Below are 22,253 nucleotides of genomic sequence, written 5' to 3'. Positions count from 1 at the left end.
TATCCAGTAACGATCACATGTCATGCAATGGTACTGTTCTAGTCAAACTGACATACATATTTGTAAAATTTTGTAAATATTAGGAATCTGTTAAAAAAAGTTTAACACAAAAGTGATTGTGCATACCAATAAGCATAACAGTTTGTATATGTGTGGATGGATATGTGTGTGTGTGCGAGTGTATACCCGTCCTTTTTTCCCCCTAAGGTAAGTCTTTCCGCTCCCGGGATTGGAATGACTCCTTACCCTCTCCCTTAAAACCCACATCCTTTCGTCTTTCCATCTCCTTCCCTCTTTCCTGATGAGGCAACAGTTTGTTGCGAAAGCTTGAATTTTGTGTGTATGTTTGTGTTTGTCTGTGTGTCTGTCGACCTGCCAGCACTTTCATTTGGTAAGTCACATCATCCAAGATATATATTAATTACTTCTGGATGAAAGAGGTTAACAAGTGCATTTGTGAAGTTTATCTGATGCTTAAACATTTGCAAGTAACCCGCACTCTGTGAATGTAAATCTGCATAATGTTATTATTTGTTACATGGTGCCTGATTTATAATACTGCAGCTACTATGAGCGACAGAAAGAGTGTCTAATCATGCAGATCGTTGAATACCACATTAAAGTCTGCAACGAAAGATAAAAGGAACGAGGAAATCATACTTACATCTTTGCATGAACACATCGCCATTGTCTCAATTTTGAGGAATTGGTTTCGGTGAATACTGGGCTGTGGTGGGAACCTCAACGTCCATTAAAAGTGCAGCAAAAGGAAATGAAGAAAGTCAGCCTTGGGTATATACACGGCACTGGCAGAAAGTAACAACACCAAGTTTCACCAGACTTGCAGTGATTATTTCACAACTATGCTAAACCGCCCGGCGTATAGTCTTTCTTAGGATCGTCTACTCTACATTATTTAAGTCCCATGCAAATGACCTTACTATAAATTTTGAAGAAACATGAAATGGTGCATTTAGCTACTGTAATAATTAATTACACTACACGTCGTCAGTTACTGATACTGTCCGTTCAACAGATAATGCGGTATTTGTTATCATCTTAACCAATGTCAACGATAAAACTCAAAGTTGTCTGTTACTGTAACGTAGATAGGTATTATCACTGTTGTGAAGTAGGGTATGCTTTTCCGGTGGCCCGGTAGAAAATAAAATTATATAATATCTTATCCCTGAATATAATTCCATTCATTGTTAAGAAATGCGTCCATTATGGAGCAGAAGTGAACTTCGCGTGATACCCGTGTTGTTGGAAAGTCTATGGTGCTTAGTATATACGTCCTTGGTATTTCCGAAATACAAAGATAATCTGTGAGTTGTTTATGTTTTGATCTTCGAAGAATGTTCGGAAGGTTTGTCAGTAGGTTGTGGAGCTATGGACGTTTGAGGAATTATTCAACGGATGGTGGTGGCATTAAGTACCATGGATTCACGTATTACCCAAGGTATGATTTTTAATTTTCTGATACAGTTGTGTTATTTTCGTAATAAAGGATCGCCTAGCAAGTTACAGTATTAGATCGCTATTAGTAATGATTTTGCATACTTGTGTCTTAGCACCCATTTAAGCTCTATTGTATTCATTCAAGAGTTATTACATTTCATACGAAATCGTAATTGCTCGGTCAGAGAAATTAGCATTTTAATATATATGTTTGTATGTTAACTATTCTGAGCCACTTTTTTGTAATTACATCGTATTCCATTTGCGTAATTGGATACATCGCACAATTTCATGTGGTATTACATAATCGTTTCGCACAAAATTGGTTTCTCGAGTCGACGGGGATGTGTAAACAAGTAACCTACGTCAACATCCACATCTTGCAAAGGACTGGGAAATATATTAGTATAATTCCCGTTGTACCATGTAACAGTATTTCATCCCGCTCCATTCGCGTATGAGGCATGGTAATAAGGACTGGTCATTCGCGAAAGGTTCAGTACAGTTCAGTACTGTATCTTGATATCCAAATTCCTCAGTTAATCCTTATTCTTGAAACAGATCTAGTGAAAAACACGAGCTATCGATATAGTCTTTGAGGTGTGCTGTCAGTGTGAACCAAGCCTACGGATACGAGATGTCAGCTTCGTCTCGTAACATAATCATCATGTTGGGTATGATGCAGTACACATGCAGACAGAAAGACAACAGAACCATGACATTATTTCTTTTGCGTCTGTGTTACTTTTGGACTTAGGTTGACAGACCGATCAGTAGCATAGCCTGAGAACTTGGTTAGGTTGGAAGCTGGCAGTTTGCATGGGAGTTCGTGAATTCAACGAATGCAGATTCGAAAACTTACATGTGGTAACAAATCGATCCATAGCTTATTGCAACGTATAGGTTAAGATTAATGACAGTTTGGTTTGAATTGGCAAAACAATATTGAACGTTTCAGTTATTTGTTTGCAGTAAGTAATTCAATTCTTGTTGGTGGTGGCATAGACAGCGTTGTTTGCTAGAACTATCGGTAATGGAGATGGCTGTGCATGCAAATGTATAATGATTTAGGTACTGTTTATACTAGATCTATATAGGTCTAGGGGAGATGGCAAATGTGTAGAAGACTGCAATAATGCCGTTTTGCTTTGACCAGTACCAACTGAAAGATAGACTGTAGCTTAGCTGTAGACGTAGTTCGAGATCTGCTGTAAAGATAGTTTGAGATCTAAGTTAGGTTGGAAGGTGATAACGCAGTTGAGAGCTGATGAGTGACAAAGTCACTAATATTAGTACAAAGCGCCCTCTATCATGTTCTGTGCAGTGGCTTGCAGAATATGTAAGTAGATGTAAAACATGTTATGTGCCCACTGTGTTTCTGTTTGGCTTTCCTTCATCGTTCCTAAAGTTATGTAGTAGAGTCTTCTAATTAAACAATGGAAAATCCAGGATGGAATGTAACAGTGAGATGATTCTAGATACTTGTGTTATAGGTCTTCATATAAATTTGTAAACTTTCCATCTTTTTAAATTTGTATTGCATTCCTGTTACCTGCTATGTAACCTACATATAATTATTCATCTGCACTATTCTAGGTTGCTTACGACCACATGATCCGGAGAAGGGGAATACTGCTCTTGTACTTTGGTCCCTATTTGATCAATGGAAGTCGGCTATCTTCATGCCAATTCTAAATGTGTATGCTTATTACCGACCTGAGCTTTGTAACAGTTTTGTGAACCATACTCATAAGTAGCCAGTGTAAATAGAGTGTTGATCCATGTGCAGTGTTGTGTGTAGTGACTGTGGATATTTTATTTACAAAAATGAGTGAAGAGGCTGTACGTGAGCCTTCTATTGAATCATTATCATCTTTCACATCACTTCTGCTACAGATTAAACCATTACACGTTTTTTTTAAAAGCTATAAGCTGGCTGTTCTGGGAGGAAGCTTGGCCACTTACAGCAGTTGATGTGCTATGAGCTGATCACAAGCTTTCCCTTCTGACATCCTTTGCTTGTGGCAAGTAAAAGTATGCAATTGGTACTTAATTTTTAGTCACATTTTGGTTTATTGTATTGATTCCAAAGTCTTATTTCACTGTAATAAAAGTTTTTATATTAGTTAAATAGTGTGCAAAAATTAATCATCAATATACACTGATGATTGGTTGGTTTAGAAACATACCTAATTATGAAACTTCCTGGCAGATTAAAACTGTGTGCCCGACCGAGACTCGAACTCGGGACCTTTGCCTTTCTGTGAGTGCCGGCCGTGAGTCGTGCTTCGGTAGCTCAGTTTGTAGAGCACTTGCCCGCGAAAGGCAAAGGTCCCGAGTTCGAGTCTCGGTCGGGCACACAGTTTTAATCTGCCAGGAAGTTTCATATCAGCGCACACTCCGCTGCAGAGTGAAAATCTCATTGTGGATACCTAATTATGTCTGTCAGACTCTGCCTTGATGACAGTGGGTATTAGACACTGCTAATGTTGTCCTGATTCATGACAGCTCATCAGCCACTAACAACTCTCAGAGATAAATCATAACTTGGTTTATGGCATCCATATCTAATGCGAGTGTCCCTTAGATAATAGTTAATAGCAATGAAGTTAACTGTCTGGGAAGTATCAGATGTGCACACTCTCATGCCCACCATGTGTTTCTCAAACCATTCTAATATGATGTTGGAGGGACAGGATGGTGCATATCTTACTGAGATTGCAGATCTTGTGGGATACTGTGAATAAACAAATAGATGCACATTTTTAGGGCAGTAGGTTCCTGTTTGCATAAATCATGCGTGTGCTTTCACACGGCAAAACTTATATCATATTTTGGGGTGCAACCAGTGCAGGCTGACAACAGCAGCTTTTCATATTATAAAGAAATATACAATTATCCTTAATCCCCCTCCCCAGGGGGCTCATCACTCTTTGGCAGTTTCATACTTGGTTACCACGGGGCCCCAGCCTTTTGCAACATCTTTTCCCTTCCAAGCTGCATATCTATCCTCTTGCTGTCCTTTTTTCTCTCCCTTGGGGAACATGTCTGGGCTGTTTCTGGAAATGTATTCTGCATTTTTGGTAGTCAGTATCAGAATACTCTCCACTGTTTTTTGATTCCTTTTTTCTTTTTTTGTTCACCTTCTCCTGTCGTTCCTCCACTTGAGGTTCCTCTTTTTATTCTTCCTCCCTGTGCGCTCCTGAAGGCCATCACACACATCTGACACATAACAGGTGACTGGGTAACATGTAATTCCCAGCCACGTGTCGACAGGTAGGGTTCGAATATACCTGCTGGTACAAGCCAGGCCCAGGGAGGGGTGATTGCCTGAGCTGCTACTTTCCCAAATTGCCGATTGGTCCCTCTGTCAGGTGTTCAAGAGGTGTGAACAATAACCTAAGGCGGGTGTGCCCCCTTCTGAAGCCCCCCCCCCCCCCCAGTTGTGGAAGGAGCACGCCATTGGGGATGATGGCAATTGTGGGGGGTTTTCTTGCAATGAGCCAATCATCCTCAAAGTCAATGGCTACAAAATGTAAATGGAATGAGGCTAATGATTCAAAGAGCCTCCCAGCTGCACCACAGTTCCTCATGGTTTCATGTACTGAAGACGGTCAGTTCTTCGCCATGGTAAATCTGTTAATTATTCAGAAAGGTGTTGATTCATTTGCTAGTCCTGTGAAATCCTTCTCTCATTTGCGCAATGGCACTTTGCTTTTGGAGACTACTTTTGATTCTCGAGCACAACAACTGCTTGCAGCTTCGCTCCTCCATGGCTATCCTGTTTGTGTCGAGGTCCATCAAATGCTGAATTCTTCCCATGGTGTTATTTACACTTCAGCTGTTCGATGGTCTGACATGCAGAAATCCAAACGTATGTCTCTGGTCAGGGTGTCATAGCAGTCCATCGGGTAATGAAAAAAGTAGGTGCTTCCTTAGTGCCCTCAAAAACTCTCTTTCTCACTTTTGAATAAAGTGGTTCTTCCATCAAAGATCAAAGCAGGTTATGAAGTTATCACAGTCAGGCCGTATATTCCATACCCAATGTTCTGCTAGCAATCACACTCGAGAGTCCTGTCAATTCCAAACCAAATGTGTAACATGTGGTAGGGATACTCACAAGGCCGCCTCCTCCCAACTGCAATGGTGACTATGCCACTTCCTCCTGCGACTGTCCCATGTATCTTGATTAGCAGGCTGTCCAGGAGACTACTTTCGATTCTCAAGTACAACAACTGCTTGCAGCTTCACTCCTCCATGGCTATCCTGTTCGTGCCTTAGCTGGTCGCTCACAAGCTGTTTGCTAGTCAAAAACCCTGCGTTCTACCATCTGACACCAACAGTACTGTTCTTGCTACATCTCCCTCCACGAAGAACATGGCCATGCAGACATTTGACCTGAAATTTAGCACCAAGATTGTGCAATCACCATCCAGTGTTGTAGTGTCCCTGTTTCCTCCTCCAACTGTGCAACAAAATACCAGACTTTCGCCTCACAGGGTGAAGTCACCAGCTACACTACTGGCAGGCCAGAAAGTACAGAAGGAATACTCCCGTGAAGGCTTCCTCCGTCCCTCCAGCCAACCAACCATTCTTCCTCTGCCAACCGGAACGGCTCTAAGAAGTCAAACAAAGGCAAACAGTCCTCTCCTTCGCCGACTCGGATATCCTCTTTGATGGTGTCACCATGTGATAGCCTCGCCCGGGCGACCTCCATGCCTCTGGTATGCACTGCCAACCATTTTTCTGCCCTGGACTCTGCAGGCTTGCTGAAGGAAAATGCCGACATCTCTGTAGACCTCATGGAGCAAGATCCTCCTGTCTCTGTGCCCTATAGCAGCCAGTCTTGGAAAGCTGGCACTTGGCAGCCACTGAGGTAACACCCCTTCATTTTTTGCTCATTGTGTCTCTCTTCCAGTGGAATGTTTGCAGTCATCGATCCAACAAAGAGGAATTATGGCTGCTCCTAGAATTGCAGCATCCACTTGTTGTCTGCCTTCAGGAAACAAAATTGTGTCCTCATGACCACTTTGAGCTCTTGCATTTCTTCCCTGTCCATTTTGAACTTCTTCCCTTGAGGAAAGCATTCCATCTCATGGGGGAGTCATGTTGCTCATACAGGGTGACCTTCATAGTCACCCCATCTCCCTGACTATCCACCTTCAAGCTGTTGCAGTTTGCCTTTTCCTTCCTCTCTTGACATTCTACCTTTGTACCATTTACATCCCCCTGCCGTACGATGTCACCAGGGCAAACTTCCTCCAGCTTATTGGACAGCTGCCCCACCCCATTCTGCTGCTCGGTGACTTTAATGCACGCTGTCCCCTCTGGGGCTCTCCCAGAACCTGTCCGGGAGGTGCCTATTGGACTGACCGTCTCAATCAACTTAACCTCTTCTGCTTTAACACAGGGTCACCCACATTCCTTTCAGACTCTACGCACACCTATTCCTATTTGGACCTGTACTTCCGCACTGCCCAGCATGCCCATCGTCTCGGGTGGTCCATTCTCTCTGACACATACTCGAATGACCATCTCCCATGTGCTGTCCATTTTTTGCCTCCTACCCCACCTACGTGCACACCCAAATGGCAGCTTACTAAGGCCAACTGGAGGCTTTACTCCTCCTTGGCAACCTTCGACAAACAACAGTTCCACAGTTGCGATGACCAGGTAGAATATCTTACAAATGTTACCCTTACCGCTGCAGAATGTTCCATTCCTCACACTTCCTCTTTACCGTACTGTGTATTGTTGGTCCCTTTGTGTTCTGAGGTGTGCCACGATGCAGTTCGTGCTTGGAGATGTGCTCTCCACATTTTTAACCATCCTCCTATGATGGCAAACTGCATTCGATATAAACAGTTGCGTGCATGGTGTCATCGTGTTCTTCGGGATAGCAAAAAAGCTACCTGAATTTCATTCACTAGTTCTTTAAACAGTTCCACTCACTCTTCCATCATGTGATCCAACCTCCGGCGGCTCCCTGGGACCAAGATCCATTCCCCGATTTCCACCCTGACAGTAGCAGACAATGTCATTGTGGACCCTGTTGGTATCTCCGACACTTTGGGCCGCCATTTTGCGGAGACTTCGAGCTCCTCTCACTATCACCCTGCCTTCCTCCATCGGAAATGAGCAGAGGAGGCTCAGGCGATACCATTTTCTTCTCAGAATCGTGAGTGCTACAATGCCGCCTTTACTATGAGGGAGCTATATCATGCTCTCACTCCGTACTGACCTTCTGTACCAGGGCCGGATGATGTTCATATTTGGATGTTGCAGCACCTTTCTGTTGCAGGCAAGCAGTTTCTGCTTCAAACGTACTGCAGCATCTGGGCAGAGGGCACATTTCCCAGGTGCTGGCGCGAAGCCACTGTCGTACCCTTGCCTAAGCCTGGTAAGGACAAACACCGTCCTTCTAGCTACCGCCCCATTGTTCTCGCCAGCTGTGTTTGCAAGGTGATGGAACATATGATTCATGCCCAGCTGCTATGGTGGCTTGAGTCTCACAATTTACTAACCACTGCACACTGTGGGTTTCGAGTGCACCGTTGTGCAGTTGACCATCTCATCACTTTCTCCACCCATGTTGTGGTTGTTTTTTTGTGGAAATCCCAGACTGACAATGTTTTTTCAATTTGGAGAAAGCCTATGACACCTGCTGGAGGACTGGTATCCTCCATACTCTCTAAATGTAGGGCTTCCATCACAGCCTCCCTCGTTTCCTTCAGGAATTTTTAAAAGACCAAGTTTTCAAGATACATATGGGTTTTGCTTTGTCGGACACGTTCATTCAGGAAAATGCTGTGCCTCAGGGTTCCATCCTTAGTGTCGTCCTCTTTGCTATTGCCATTAACCCTATAATGACCTGTCTCCTGCCGGGCATATGTCTCCCTTTTTGTTGATGATTTTGCCACAGACCTGTCTCATTGAGCGGCATTTCAATCGTCTTTGCTCATGGAGCATTGACAGTGCCTTTTGTTTCTCTGCTGACGTAACCATTTGTTTGAATTTCTGGCGGCGCAGTTGGTTTCTTCCACCGTATTTACATCTTGGACCTGTTGCTCTTCCATTCATTGAAACCACGAAATTCCTGGGGCTTATGCTCGATAGGAAACTTTTTTGGTCTTCCCACTTGACTTACCTGGCAGTCTGCTGTACATGGTCCCTCAGTGTCCTTTATGTCCTCAGTACTTCCTGGGGAGCAGATCGAACAACCCACCTCCATTTGTACCGGTCACTTGTCCATCCGAAACTAGACTATGGGTGTTTCCTTTATGCATCTGCATATTCGTCCCTCTTACACCGTCTCAATACTACCCGCCATTGTGGCTTCCATTTGGCCACTGGCACCTTTTACACTAGCCTCGTTGAGAGTCTGTATGCAGAAACTGCTGAACTACCTTTGTCCTACCATTATGACTTTCTTCTCAGCAGATATGCATGCCGTTTGTCTGCCATGCATGGCCACCTGTCCTATGCCTCCTTCAATACTTCCTTTGATCACCAGTATGGGGCGCGTCCCTCCTCTCTGTTACCTCCTGGAGTTCGCTTTCGGCTCTTGCTCCGGCTGCTTAACTTCATGCTATCTGCAACCTTCCCGATGGGTGTAAAACCTTCACCACCTTGACTTCGTGCGGCAGCCCATGTTCACCTTGGCCTTCTTTCACTTCTTAGGGACACTATTCCAGCCTTGCTCTATCGCCTTCAGTTTCACGACCTTCGCGTGGAACTTCACAATAGTACCTTTGTATGGACCGATGGCTCTCAGACTGAGTGTCGTGTCAAGTGTGCCTTTGTCATTGGCACTGGCAGTTTTCGGTATCGGCTTATGGAACAGCAGAGCTCTTCGCCCTGTATCAGGCCATGTACTACATCTGGTGACACAGGGTTGTCAATTGTGTCATCTCCTCAGACTATCTGTGTGTCCTTCAAGGCATCTGTGTGCTGTACACTGTCCATCCCTTACTGCTACAGGTCCAGGAAAGCTATCACTTGCTCACTCTTGATGGAGCCACTGTGATGTTTATGTGGGTTCCTGGTCATGTAGGCTTGACAGGAAACGAGGCTGCTGATGCTGGCTTCCCAGGCTGCAGTTCTCATACCTCAGCCCACTAGTCCATCCAGCTAGTCCATCCAGCGATCTCTGTGTTGCCATCTGTAAGCAGGTAGCGTCGCATAGGCATCACCACTGGTCCTCCCTTCATGGGAACAAGCTCCAGGTTATTAAACCTCTCCCGGCAGCTGGGATGACCTCCTCTCGGCTCTCTCCCCGTGAGATCATTTTAACTAGGTTGCGTATTGGGCAATGTCTTTTTAGCCATTGCCATTTGTTAAGTGATGCCCCCCCCCCCCCCACCTCTTTGTGCGTATTGCACTTAACTTTTAATGGTCTGCCATTTCCTAACAGAATCCCCTTTTTTTAACTGCTTATGTTCTCGTTTGTGTTTGCCGTCTGAGTTTCGGCCGTTTTAGTGAACAACGTGGTTGATGTCGACAGTGTTTTACTTTTTATCCGTTTTAGCAATATGGTGAAGGCCATTTAATTTTTAGTTCTGGATGTCTGTTTCTCTATGGCATATTTTATAGACCTTTCTTCTCGTCCCTCTTTTTAGCTGTCTTCTCTTCTGTCGATTGGAATTGACGTGTAGTTATTTTTAACTCCTCTTTGTCTTTGTGTTCTATAGTTTTGACATGGACACGTATGACACTAGTTGTTTTTGCACCCTAAAACAAAACAAAAAAAAAAACTCAATAATAATGAAAACACTGTTAGTGTAGAAAAAACTTTCATGCCTGCCAGTGTTGTATATTGTGATGGATGGGTTTGTTTTTTTAAAGGAACTATGATATAAGAAGTGACATCTGTGAACCATTTTGCTACATGCAGCTAGTAATACTCTGGGGGGAAGTAAATTTTATGGAATGTTTATGACAAGTTTTAGATGCATATGGGTGTAAAATTCCCATTTATGAATCAAAAGGTGTTGAAGTTTCTGATTTCATTTGCAAAAACTTACTTTTGCAGGACTGACTATTCTGCATTAGCTAAATAAAATCAGAACATCACTCAAGGTTAAACATTGTAATCAAGCAAGAGTAGTCATTTTGAGCTTCACACCACTATTTTACTAAACTGTAATCTGAAAAACTGGCATCCATCTCATTGAAGTTTATGGTTTCTCATTGAAACATGGAAATTTTAAATCACTCAGTATCAGTTTGTTCTGGCATATGTTATGGTTAACTCCAGGAATTAAGTCTTTCACACAGTTCTTGTAACATTATATTTATTTGTTGTCTATAGTGTAAACTATTAATACACAATTCCATTTAAAACTAATAAAGAGTACCACATCACACCAAACTAAAAGATTAATATTTTAGATGATTTTTCATCTCTTTAACTGTGAAAACACGCAGAAATTGATTTTAGTGAATATAACCTGAAATATTTCAGTTTGCCTACTGTTTTGTAATCATTGTCATACATTTATGATTTTTGGAAGTATCAGGTTTTTGAGTATTTTCCATGGAACAGATCAGTGCAATACAATGGTTGTCATTTTCAGCAGTGTCAACAAATCCTTGTGCAACTAACCAGATTTAGGTTTTCCATGGTTTCCTAAATCAGTGACGGCAAATATCTTGGTGGTCCCTTTGAGAAGTATCTGTAGATTTCATTCCTCATTCTTTCCAGTCCAAGCTAGTGCTCAGTCTATGATTACTTGACCATTGACAGGATGTTAATCATCATCATCATCATCATGGAGACAAGACAATACACTCCACATGCACTAGTCACAGTAACCTACATGACACAGTTAGTTTAAACATCTGGACATGTAAGCCTCCTTAATGATGTCAAATAGAGACAGGGACTTAAATAAGTCAGAGGTGCTTTCTATTGGGATGACAAGAATCATTGTGTAAAGTGTTCAGAAGATTTTTGTCAAAGTCTGTTAGCATTTTTGAGTATGGTGAATTGCTCTCATTAAAATTCTTTGATATGACAGAACTGTGGCATTATCACCGTACACAAGTTTTTGAATGAAATCATCAGCCTGTGATCCTCTGTCAGACTAAAATATAAAGAAAGTGTTAGAAGTACCAGCTTTTTCGGATTTATGAGATTTTTCTTTAGCTCACAGAGTGGAAAACTTTCTTTAAATCTACAAAATTCTACACACATTTACAGGAACAATGCCACAAACAATTAATGACAGATGCCAATGATAAGCATTGTCTATGCAATAGTATAAGGCCAAAAATACTGTAAAAAGTGCTTTGGTTTTTTCACCTAATAATTACTGTTATAATAGGTTGTAATGAATTACTTAAAATATGCAACTGCATTACAGGTTTCCAGACTTCAAGGACCCACCTTATGAACCATCAAAACTTTTTATGGTGCAACGTGTGAAAGCTCTCAAAGGCCGCCCTTACTGGGAGAAAAATATGATGAAGGAAATTGGTCTGGCTGGAAAGGTTTGTATAAACATGCTGTTTGTATGTAGTGACTATAAGAGCAGCGGCCTTTAATTTTATTTTTACAATTTTTCATTAAAATGCATTTGAATGAAACTAACTAAAGCTGTCTTCAGACCAAATGTAGGTATGAACACCTCAGTGCTTTACTGTGCATGGCCCTATTTGAAGTGGTATGCCCTTCCCATTCACACTGACTTCACCAGTCAGCTAAAGGATGATGTATAGTTCAAGATAGAATTTAATGCACAGTGCAATAGCACGTTCTTCAAATGTATAAATTGTTGTTGGGGCTGAAAGAAATGATAAATAGTAGAAAAGAATTTTAAAACCCACTGAGGATTGATTGAACTCCCAACCACCGACATTATGAATACATTTATGAAAGGTTGCAGATGTTTTGGTTTAATTGAATTCTATCTTCTAATGTGTTATTTTCATTATACCACATGCTGTGATAAAAGACAAGTAATTTACATTAGCTGGAAGAATGAGAGGAAACAATAAAAATGGAAGACAGAGGAAGGCATGCTTTGATTAACAGTGATGTAAGGAAACAATGCCTATGACACAAACAGAAGATGATGATAGAGAGAAATATATGAAGACTTTGATCAGTCATGCAGTGTGTAAAATGATGTGAAAATCTAACAGTCATGTGGTTCGAAGGAATTGGTATTAGCAGCAACAAGTGCTTTTGAAGTGGCTGGAAGTTGTGGAGGGTAATGGCAACTTAACAGTGATACAATTAATTAACAATGCTGCTACTGAACACAATAAACTGTTATTCTCCTAAAATATCACCATCATCAGGACTTACTTCGAGCGAACCGGATAGGAACTTTGTGAACGATATGCCTCATTTGGTTTCTGTCCTGGTATAGCTTTTCCCTCTCCACCAAATCTCATGTTACTCCTCTCCTCTTGAGATCTTCCTTAACCTGCCCTGTCCATCTCTTTCTAGGCCACCCAATTGGTCTTCTTCCTGGTACCTTCAGCTCCAAATACTGGCGTGGAGTTAGAGTTGGGTGCATTCGCTTCACATGACCGAACCACTTCAGTCTCAAAGCACTCATTCTCTCCTCTGTAGTCAGTGTCACCTGCAGGTATCTCCTTACATAATCATTCCCGACTCTGTCTCTTCTAGTTTTTTGTAGAGCTCTGACCTAAGGAACTTCATTTCACATGCTTGTATTTGACTCTCTTCTCTCTTATGACACAGGCCTCTAGACTATACATCATGATTGGCAGGAGATAAGTTTTATGCATGGTCTGTTTGGCTGTTTGAGGGACTTCCTTGTCCCAGATTAGATTTCGTACGTGGTGGAAAAAGCTAGATCCTTTTGTTATTCTGTTTATGACTTTTAGTTTGGAACTTCCATCGCGTGATATGATGCTACTCAGATAATTGAAGCTTTTCACACATTCAACCTTCTCCCCCTCCAGTATGATGTAACAATGTGTGGGTGTCCTGCTTATCTTCATTGCCACTGCCTTGTTCCTACTCACAGTTAACTTGAAATTTTTAAATTTTGTGTTCCAGTAATTTAGTCTCCTCTGAACCTCCATTTCTGTCTCTCCCCAAATGGCAATGTCATCAGCAAAAACAAAAGCATTGAGATCTTCATTTTCTTCTTCCTTGATTTCTTTAATTATTGTGTCCATAAGTCTAATGAAGATTAAAGGGGAGAGCGAACTGCCTTGCTGAACACGTCTCGTTATCTTAAACAATTTTGATCTTTCATCTCCTACTTGTACACTGCTCTCACAACCATCGTACAGCATCTGGACTTTTTTAATTAATCAGGGTGTATACAACCCGGGACAACCAGGAGATCTGGGAAAAGCCTGGGAATTTTTTCATCCGGGAGGAACCTGGGAAATTTTTCGAATCCCGGGAGTTTTTCATTGTTTTAGTTTTCTGTTAAATTTTTTAATTTTGACTGGTAAGAACCAATACTCTAACAAAGGATATTACTGTATCCCACTACAGCAGAATAATACTTCAACAGTAAAACATAAACGAGAGAAAAAATGGAAATAACTGAAATTGAAAATATATACAGCAACGACACACAGTGATCATGCAAGCGTCTCCCAACTGCAAAATGTGTCAAAGGTTTTAGGAAGACTATGCAATGCTTCCTAACAACAAACTACCTCCGATGAGCGTGAAGCCACGACTGTTTACATTAGATTTGTTTCAGCAGTTACAAATGGGCTCATGCACATGCACAGCTGAGTCGCATTTAAGTAGTAGATTCTCCCATTTCTGGTTACAGGAATGTGGCTGTTGCTGGGTGATTCAACCTATTGTGCTGCCATTCATGAATAGCATTTCAATGGTGTTTTTCAACAGGAGAATGCTCATCCACATACTGCAGTTGTAACCCAACATACTGTGGAGATTGTCAGTATATTGCTTAGCGTGCTCGATCACTCGATCTGTTTCCATTTGAGCACATATGGGACATTATTGGATGACAACTCCAGCATCACCCACAACCAACATTAACTGTCCAATGTATGGACCAACCAAGTGCAACAGGCATGGAACTCAATCCCACAAACTGACATCCAGTACCTGTACAACATGGTGCATACACCTTTGTGTGCTTGCTTTCGGCATTCTAACAGTTACACAGGTTGCTAAAGTACCAACATTTCACATTTGCAATGGTGTATCTCACACTTATATTAACCTGTGATCTTGCAATGAGAAACACTTAACGTACGTTAACCTAGATTCCTGAAATTTCAGTGCTATACATTAATTAATCTTTGGTGTTGCAATTTGTTTTCCATCAGTGTATGTAATAACTCCTCCTTTTCTGATATTGGTTCTGCATGAGTAAACTACTAGAGTGTAATCTTTTGTATGTGCCGTATCTAACTCTGTGGGTATGGAGCTGAGAAAGACACAGGACTGGCTTCACTATACTTTTCAGTGCTTTCAAAATTTTCTGAATTGGTAAGAAGCTCTTCTACCTTATTGATGAAATAAACTAACCTTAATTTTCTGTGCATTCTTAAGCATTTTGTGGGGCTCTTCTGTTATTTTCACTTCTTTCAAAACAAGATGCGTGAATCCTGACTCTAATCAGAAAAAGGTACTTCTCTGATGCAACACCAGGAACCACAGGGATCTTGCTTTGTGTGTGGTGGCCCCCTGTACATTTTCTGCAAAAAGCTCAGTTGTAGGCCATGGCAAGTATAACCACCTCCCAAGTGTAGTGACAGACACTGTGCTCATATGAGATGTCATTTTGGTCAGTAGCAGCCTGCTCAACTCAATATTTACAGGGCTCACAGCAGTGTTAACCCAGGGCTGGTCACTGCACTGTAGGACCTTCACAAAACTCACATGTGTGTGTGTATTTGCTACTCCTATTTCATCCAGGTCACTTCAAATGCTGTAATTTCTTAGCCACACTGTTTCCTACTCCACCTACTGCAATAACCTTCCAAAATCGTTTGCACCATTTCCCTATGTCCTCTGTCAATAGCCGAGCACTTGGCTTAACAATAGTTGTGACCTGGTACCATCTGGCCTACACACCTCCCATGATTACTATCTAATGGCAAGACTCTTTTCTTCCTATTCTCTTTAGGTACTGATGTACTCTTAATTTGTTCACTAGAAGTCTGGTGCATCCCAGTGTTACCTACAGCTGGATGAGGCTCTTCCCCTCCTACTTCAGGAAAAAGTCAAATTAATTCAGTAGCTGAAATGCAGATGAAGAAATTTAAGACCTGTCTCCTTTTACCTATTGCTTGTTATTGTTACCCATTTCCCATTATATTCAACCCCCCCCCCCCCCCCACAACTCCCACCCCATCAATCTGTGTTGTTGCTGTGGCCTTCACTCCAAAGACTGGTTTGGTACAGCTCTCCATGGTACTCTATCCAGTACAGGCCTCTTCATCTCTAAGTAACTACTGCAACCTACATCCTTTTGAATCTGCTTACTGTATTCATATCTTTGTCTCTCTCTACAATTTTTGCCCCCCCCCCCCCCCCTTCCCTCCTGTACTAAGTTGGTGATCCCTTGATGCTTCAGAATGTGTCCTACCAACCAGTCCCTTCTTCTAGTTAAGTTATACCACAAATTTCTCTTCTCGCCAATTCTAGTGAGTAACTCTTCATTAGTTACGTGACCTACCCATCTAATCCTCAGCATTCTTCTGTAGCACTACATTTCAGATACTTCTACTCTCTTCTTGTCTAAACTGTTTACTGTCCATGTTTCAGTTCCATACATGGCTATACTTCATACAAATACTTCCAGAAACAACTTCCTGACACTTAAATCTATACTCTCTGTTAACAAATTTCTCTTCTTCAGAAATGTTTTTCTTGCCATTGCCTGTCTCCATTTTATATCCTCCTAAAATTACCATCATCACTTATTTTGCTTCCCAGATAGCAAAATTCATCTTCTACTTTAAGTGTCTCATTTCTTAATCTGATTCCCTCAGCATCACCTGATTTGACTACATTCCATTATCCTCATTTTATATCTTCCTTTCAAGATACTGTCCTTTCTGTTAGACTGCCCCTCCAAGTCCTTTGCTATCTCTGTCAGAATTACAATGTCATCGGCAACCCTCAAAGTTTTTATTTCTTCTGCCTGGACTTTATTCCTACTCCAAATTTTTCTTTTGTTTCCTTTAACGTTTGCTCTATCAACAGATTGAATAACACCAGGGATAGGCTACAATCCTGTCTCCCTCCCTTCTCAACCTCTGCTTTCCGTTCGTGCCCCTTGACACTTATAACTGCCATCTGGTTTCTGTACGATGTAAATAGCCTTCTGCTAGCTGTATTTTACCCCTGCCACCTTTAGAATTTTAAAGAGAGAATTCCAGTCAACAAAAGCTTTCTCTAAGTTTACAGATGATATAAGTGCAGGTTTGTCTTTCCTTAACCTATCTTCTATGAGAAGTCATGGGGTTAGTATTGCCTCGTGTGTTCCTACATTTCTCCAGAATCCAAACTGATCTTCTCTGAGGTCAGCTTATACCAGTTTTTCCATTCTTATGTAAAGGATTCATGTTAGTATTTTGCTGCTGTAACTTATTAAACTGATAGTTTGGTAATTTTCACATGTGTCAGCACGTGGTTTCTTTGGAATTGGAATTATTATATTCTTCTTGAAGTCTGAAAGTATTTCGCCTGTTTCATATATCTTGCTCACCAGATGGAAGGGTTTTGTCATGGCTACCTCTCCCAAGGCTATCAGTAGCACTAATGGAATGTTGTCTATTCCTGGGGCCTAGCTTCAATTTTTCAAAAATACCTTTGTCAAATTCTTCACGCAGTATCATATCTCCCATTTCATCTTCATCTACATCCTCTTCCATTTCCATAATATTGTCCTCAAGTACACCGCCCTTGTATAGACCCTCTATATACTCCTTCCACCTTTCTGCTCTCCCTTCTTTGCTTAGGATTGGTTTTCCATCTGAGCTCTTGATATTCATAAAACTGCTTCTCTTTTCTCCAAAGGTCTCTTTAATTTTTCTGTAGGCAGCATCTGTCTTACCCCTAGTGATATATGCTTCTACATCCTTACATTTGTCCTCTAACCATTCCTGCTTAGCCATTTTGCACTTCCTGTCGATTTCATTTTTTAGACGTTCGTATTCCCTTTCACCTGATTCATTAATTGCATTTTTATCCACTACTGGCCATTAAAATTGCTACACCAAGAAGAAATGCAGATGATAAACAGGTATTCATTGGACAAATATATTATACTAGAACTGACATGTGATTACATTTTCACACAATTTGGGTGCATAGATCCTGAGAAATCAGTACCCAGAACAACCACCTCTGGCCATAATAATGGCCTTGATGTGCCTGGGCATTGAGTCAAACAGAGCTTGGATGGTGTGTACTGGTACAGCTGTCCATGCAGCTTCAACATGATACCACAGTTCATCAAGAGTAGTGAATGATGTATTGTGACGAGCCAGTTGCTCGGCCACCATTGACCAGACGTTTTCAGGTGGTGAGAGGTCTGGAGAATGTGCTGGCAAGGGCAGCAGTCAAACATTTTCTGTATCCAGAAAGGCCCGTACAGGACCTGCAACATGCGGTCTTGCGTTATCCTGCTGAAAGGTAGGGTTTCGCAGGGATCGAATGAAGATTAGAGCCACGGGTCGTAACACATCTGAAATGTAACGTCCACTGTTCAAAGTGCCGTCAGTGCGAACAACAGGTGACCGAGACGTGTAACCAATGGCACCCCATACCATCACGCCGGGTAATACGCCAGTATGGCGATGACGAATACACGCTTCCAATGTGAGTTCACCACGATGTCGCCAAACACGGATGCGACCATCATGACGATGTAAACAGAACCTGGATTCATCCGAAAAAATGACGTTTTGCCATTCGTACACCCAGGTTCCTCGTTGAGTAGACAATAGCAGGTGCTATGTCTGTGATGCAGCGTCAAGGGTAACCACAGCCATGGTCTATGAGCTGATAGTCCATGCTGCTGCAAATGTCATCAAACTGTTTCTGCAGATGGTTGTTGTCTTGCAAATGTCCCCATCCGTTGACTGAGGGATCGAGACGTGGCTGCACGATCCATTACAGCCATGCGGATAAGATGCCTGTCGTCTTGACTGCTAGTGATACGTGGCCGTTGGGATCCAGCACGGCGTTCCATATTACCCTCCTGAACCCACCGATTCCATATTCTGCTAACAGTCATTGGATCTCGACCAACATGAGCAGCCATCTCGTGATACGATAAACTGCAATCGCGATAGGCTACAATCCAACCTTTATCAAAGTCGGAAACATGTTTGTATGCATTTCTCCTCTTTACACGAGGCATCACAACAACGTTTCACCAGGCAACGCCGGTCAACTGTTGTTTGTGTATAAGAAATCGGTTGGAAACTTTCCTCATGTCAGCACGTTGTAGGTGTCGCCACTGGTGCCAACCTTGTGTGAATGCTCTGAAAAGCTAATCATTTGCATATCACAGCATCTTCTTCCCGTCGGTTAAATTTCACGTCTGTAGCACGTGATCTTCGTGGTGTTGCAATTTTAATGTCCACTAGTGTATTTTTTTCCTTTCATCGATTAAATTTAATATCTATTGTGTTACCCAAGGACTTCTACTAGCTCTCGTCTTTATACCTACTTGAACATCTGTTGCCTTCACTATTTCATCTCTCAAAGCTACCCACTCTTCTTCTACTGTATTCCGTTCCCCTGTTCTTGTCAGTCGTTCCCTAATGCTCCCTCTCAAACTCTGTGGAACCTCTGGTTCTTTCAATTTATCCAAGTCCCATCTCCTTAAATTCCTGCCTCTTTGCAGTTTCTTCAGTTTTAATCTGCTGTTCATAAGCAATAAATTGTGGTCAGAGTCCACATTTGCCCCTGCAAATGTCGTACAATTTAAAACATGGTTCCGAAATCTGTCTTACCATAACGTAATCAATCTGAAACCTTCCGATGTCTCCAAGTCTCTTCCACGTATACAACCTTCTTTCATGATTCTTAAACAAAGTGTTAGCTATGATTAAATTATGCTCTGCGCAAAATTCTACCAGGCGGCTTCCTCCTTCGTTCTTTTCCCCCAGTCCATATTCCCCTACTATTTTTCCTTCTCTTCCTTGTGCTACTTTCGATTGCCAGCACCCCACGACTATTACATTTTCGTTTCACTTAACTATCTGCACAATTTCTTTTATCTGATCATACATTTCTTCAATATCTTCATCATCTGCAGAGCTAGTTGTACTGCTGTGGTGGAAGTGGGCTTTGTGACTAACTTGGCTACAATAATGCATTCGCTATGCTGTTCATAGTAGCTTACTCGTATTCCTATTTTGTTATTAATTATTAAACCTACTCCTGCATTGCCACTGTTTGATTTTGTACCCTTCAATCTATGTAGTTGAACAGGAAGCAAAGATTTGTGTCCTTCAGGTTGAATTAGAACTCGCGAAATTTGAACTAGATAGCCCATCAATCTATGTAGTTCAACTTTCATGTGTTGTAATTCAACCTGTAGGACACAAATCTTTGCCTCCTGTTCAGCGCTTCTCTTGTCTTTTTTTTTGCATAGCCTGTGGTTCAAGGGAAGAGCCTCACTGAGTTTCTCATTCAGTTCCCCACTAGAGTCTCCCAAGTTATGTTCCGATCCACAGTCTACACATACCACTCCCTCTTTGACTATTCTACGACAACACCCACACTTATCATGCATTGTAGGGCAGATTACACATTTGAAATTAAATCTCTTTATTATTATTTGCTTTTACGGCCTTGTTGCACCACCACACACTAAAAGACTCATTTTTTTTATTGGGTGAGAGAGAATGACGTGACAGTAGAGTAAATGAAGAAAAAAACAATAAAACGACATGGAAATCACAGAAAGTTGGGAAAAAATTATGCAGATCAGGATTGAAGAAATACTTAAACTAATGATATATTGGGACGTAATCAATAAAACTGTTAAAAAGAAGATTGGGTGGGAAGTACAACAAATGGGAAACATAAGCTCTATACATATTTGAGATTTTTTGACAGACATTTAGCTCACTGTATGAAATGTATCATTTAAGCTTTTAATATGAATAATGTAAATAGCAAGATAGTAATTGTGATATTGTATTTACAACAAATTCCATTCCACTTGTATATTTATGATTCATTGGACTTCTTGCTATGAGTAAGTACTTTATAATTTCTAAATTGACAGAATGTGCAGGTACTGTATAACCTATAATTTTGTAGTCATATATTCATTGCATTCAATGTTATCTTCAGGCATACATCCCATAGATATTTTGGGTAATTTGTGTTGGTCATTTCTTTATTCCTAAATTAATTTTCATGCAGTTCTGTTGTGAAAAGGAAAGTATGTGTCTTTAAGTTTCCTGTGTCATAATTCTTGTAGTAATTTTTCCTTCTTTGTGCTTCCTGTATAGAGGAGCGATATTGTTATCATGAAGAATATACCGGAGAACAACGCTCGCCTTTGGCAAGTTAAACATCTAGTTAAGATAACACCCATTACATGCCCAAATGGTCTTCCATCTGATGGTGACTACAGTGGTACATACCTTAAGGAAAATGGTGAATTCATAGTTACACCGAAGCTGAAAGTGCCACAAGAACAGGAAACAGCACTTGAGGTTTTTCAGAGTAAGAAGGACAGACTTGATGGAGAAACCTTGCGGAAGCACTTACGGCTTAAATGGCTGAATGCTTGGTGACCTGTGATTGTTTATTGTTGTATTATACTTTTAAGTAATTATTAATTGTAATAAACAGCTTATGTCAACTTTGGCAGACATTGTGGTTTATTCTTTCCTGATTTCTGAAGTCTATGATATGTCAAGATTTTATATACAATATGCCAACTAAATTACAGTTTTGGTCTAAGGAATTACATTTTTGCACTTCCCTGGTTTTCACTGTGATTGTCAACCCAATGAATCCAAAGAATTGGTATTCTAGCATCTTTGATTTAAAGGGTGGTGTCCTTGAGCTTTCTTTGTTTTGCATTGACACAATTATCAGGTGTAGAACTGAAATGAGAGAACACTCAAAAAGGGTGAACCTAAACTCAACCAACAAAATTTTGAAGGTTGTTGTATGGGATATTTTCTGAGTATTTTGGCATAAGGGACTCTTGCTCTCCTGTGCCTCGTTTAGTAATTGCATTTGATGTGATTTCTTACCCCCATTTATACTATTGTATCCCAATAGTCCTGTCTTTGATTTATTTTTCTGACAGTGTTTGTTGTGTGTTAACAGTGATATGCGGCAGTATGGATAGATTTACCAGTAAAGAGTTGGCCGATACACACATTGTGTGTGGGTTCACTGAATGCATGGAGTAAAAGCACAATGACTTTATAATGAGCTGCTCCCATAGTGATTGCAACAGCATCACAGTCATTTTTGCGCACTTCTGTGAGGAATGTTTCATTACCGTTTGGTGTACATTTTAATAATTGCACATTACAGACTTTCACTGTTGTGAAGATGTTTTGACAGAAACAAAGGTAATTGACCAATAATCAGTAGAAATCATAATTACAGTATTTGTATGTAATGAGTCACTGGAAACCACCGGACACATAATTCAAAACAATCAGAATATATCCCTGTGCAACCTACAAAAATGGTTTGGAGTTTGGGTCATTCCATGTCAAGTCACCCAGGCCTTGACACCAACCATGTCAGATTTTGATGAAACTTGGTACAATTACTTCTTTTATCATCCTGGAAGCACTTGCAAAATTTTTTTGCTCTA

At 41.2% G+C, this 22,253-nt stretch overlaps 1 protein-coding gene across 1 annotated transcript; it reads left to right on the top strand.

Annotated features, from left to right (window-relative positions):
- Nucleotides 1-1,307: 1,307 nt before the first annotated feature.
- Nucleotides 1,308-21,285, top strand: LOC126204453 (39S ribosomal protein L30, mitochondrial). Its single transcript, XM_049938839.1, has 3 exons — nucleotides 1,308-1,462; nucleotides 11,826-11,952; nucleotides 20,920-21,285. The coding sequence occupies exons 1-3, from the start codon at nucleotides 1,359-1,361 to the stop codon at nucleotides 21,205-21,207; spliced, it is 519 nt and encodes a 172-aa protein (XP_049794796.1). The 5' UTR covers nucleotides 1,308-1,358; the 3' UTR covers nucleotides 21,208-21,285.
- Nucleotides 21,286-22,253: the final 968 nt, after the last annotated feature.

Source organism: Schistocerca nitens, chromosome 9 (genome assembly GCF_023898315.1).
Source record: "Schistocerca nitens isolate TAMUIC-IGC-003100 chromosome 9, iqSchNite1.1, whole genome shotgun sequence".
In the NCBI taxonomy this organism is placed as follows: domain Eukaryota; kingdom Metazoa; phylum Arthropoda; class Insecta; order Orthoptera; family Acrididae; genus Schistocerca; species Schistocerca nitens.
This window is presented reverse-complemented; position numbering and strand designations above follow the sequence as displayed.

Coding starts and splice junctions, on each gene's coding strand:
- LOC126204453 (XM_049938839.1), top strand. CDS start 1,359: ATGTTCGGAAGGTTTGTCAGTAGGTTGTGGAGCTATGGACGTTTGAGG. Junction 1,463..11,825: donor GGATTCACGTATTACCCAAG/GTATGATTTTTA, acceptor ACTGCATTACAG/GTTTCCAGACTTCAAGGACC. Junction 11,953..20,919: donor AAATTGGTCTGGCTGGAAAG/GTTTGTATAAAC, acceptor CTTCCTGTATAG/AGGAGCGATATTGTTATCAT.